This window comes from Austrofundulus limnaeus, unplaced genomic scaffold, assembly GCF_001266775.1.
Source record: "Austrofundulus limnaeus strain Quisiro unplaced genomic scaffold, Austrofundulus_limnaeus-1.0 Scaffold831, whole genome shotgun sequence".
NCBI classification, from domain to species: Eukaryota; Metazoa; Chordata; class Actinopteri; order Cyprinodontiformes; family Rivulidae; genus Austrofundulus; species Austrofundulus limnaeus.
Window position 1 is genome coordinate 57,772 of NW_013953233.1, and position 1,661 is coordinate 59,432.

Here is a 1,661-nt window from a genome sequence, read left to right on the forward strand (position 1 = left end):
GGAAACAGGTGGGGGAGTGGAAACAGGTGGGGGAGTGGAAACAGGTGGGAAGTCTGATCTGAAGGAAACTTCTCGTCACATCAAAGAAAACCTCAAACATGAAGAAACATGACTCAGCTGTTTTCTTGTCTCCATGGTAACCTTTATCACCTGTAGCTGCTTGGTGCTAACCTGATGGAACCTGTCTGACCACACCCACCAGTGATGTCACAGGCTCCACCTGTAAACAACCTTGGCTTTCATTAGTGCTGTTGTCTCACTCTGTCAGAGCTCGAGGTTCGATGGGAGCCAGAGAGTCGTAGATCTTGATGAAGTCTCGCTGACAGTCGTCCTCCAGGTCCAACGTGTGGAAGTCGAGCCGGATCAGGTGTCCCGGGTCGGCCCGGAGCCTCCACTTCTGGTACATGTTGGGAGGATACGGAGTATTAGGAAAGCCTGGAGAAGTGATCTCTCCCTTCTCCTGGACGTGGATGTCGATCGGCTCCCTCTCTGCAAATAAGGTTCTGGTTTCAGTGGACCGGTACCACTCTGGGTTCTGATGCAGATCAGAGTCAGATCTATTTAATGACTTCAGTGTTTGCATCAGAACTCACCGGATACTGAAGTTCTGCTCAATCGTGAATCCAGAGCTAAAAGAACAGAAACCAAGATTTTCTGATTTTAGTTCAAATGTTTCGAGAATTCGATCAGGTCAACGTTTGTTCTGGTCTGAAGTCCTCCAGAACAAACTGTGGACCACAACACACCAAGCTGAGGGTCTTCAGGTGGTCTCCAGAAATTTGATGAGTTTTAAATTTTACCAAGTTATTTGGTTATTTGGAAAATAAATAAATAAATAAAGCTCCTCTCAGTGCTCGGACAGCCATGTCCTCCGGTCAGAAACAGCCAGTAAGACCAGAGGGTTGTCTTACTGGTGCCAGTCAGCTTTCATCTTTATCAACTAAAGACAGATTTAGAAATAAAATCTACTGGAGATGAAGAGAAAAGTGATTTATTATCAGAACTTGTTCAAGCTTTTTTCATGTAAAGATGAACTAAATGTTGACCAACTAAGAAATGATGACTCGGTGGAACCTGTTACACACTAAACCCCGTAAAGAACCTGACGGGTTTTATTACGACATGAAATCCTGGAACTGGAAGACTTGGTCTATAACAGGACAAACCTCCAGACGTGACACCCTTAACATTCAGAGCGTCGACCGGTTTCAGCATCAGCCGCCCATGCCGACCCGTCGGAGATTCTGCTGGTTCCTCCAGAGAATGAATGGCTTCCTCCAGAGAGTTCTGCTGGGGGGCGGGAAGCTCAAACTCTGACTGGTAGTACGCCACGACACCACCACTGGTGTCTCCTTCACTGCAGGACCACAGACACACAGGAACCATCATCGGATCAGAACAAAGCAGAAGGTGTGGGTTCTTCACCGGAGAGGGGAGACCCTGTACCTGAAGGCCTGGACACTGGAGGTCTTGAAGTATTTTGCTAACACAGAGTTTTTAGAATAAATCAGCTTCAGCTGAAAGACAAAAAGAGTAAAATCCAGACTCCATTACTCCAGGGCTCAAACAGAACCAGTTCCTGACTGAAAACGTAATGTTATGCATATAACTACTGTTCCCTGAAGGAAAGGAACGAGGTACAACATCATGTATGGGAAACC

At 46.5% G+C, this 1,661-nt stretch overlaps 1 protein-coding gene across 2 annotated transcripts in view; it reads right to left on the bottom strand.

The window, feature by feature from the left end:
• Window positions 1–1,661, bottom strand: part of st14b (ST14 transmembrane serine protease matriptase b) — a 25,206-nt gene that overhangs the window by 12,162 nt on the left and 11,383 nt on the right. For both annotated transcript variants that reach the window (XM_014028925.1, XM_014028924.1), the window contains 4 exons: window positions 1,447–1,517; window positions 1,167–1,357; window positions 594–629; window positions 261–489 (listed from right to left, as the gene is read on the bottom strand). In XM_014028925.1, coding sequence (XP_013884379.1) covers window positions 261–489; window positions 594–629; window positions 1,167–1,357; window positions 1,447–1,517 — 527 coding nt within the window. The remainder of the gene's footprint in view (window positions 1–260; window positions 490–593; window positions 630–1,166; window positions 1,358–1,446; window positions 1,518–1,661) is intronic.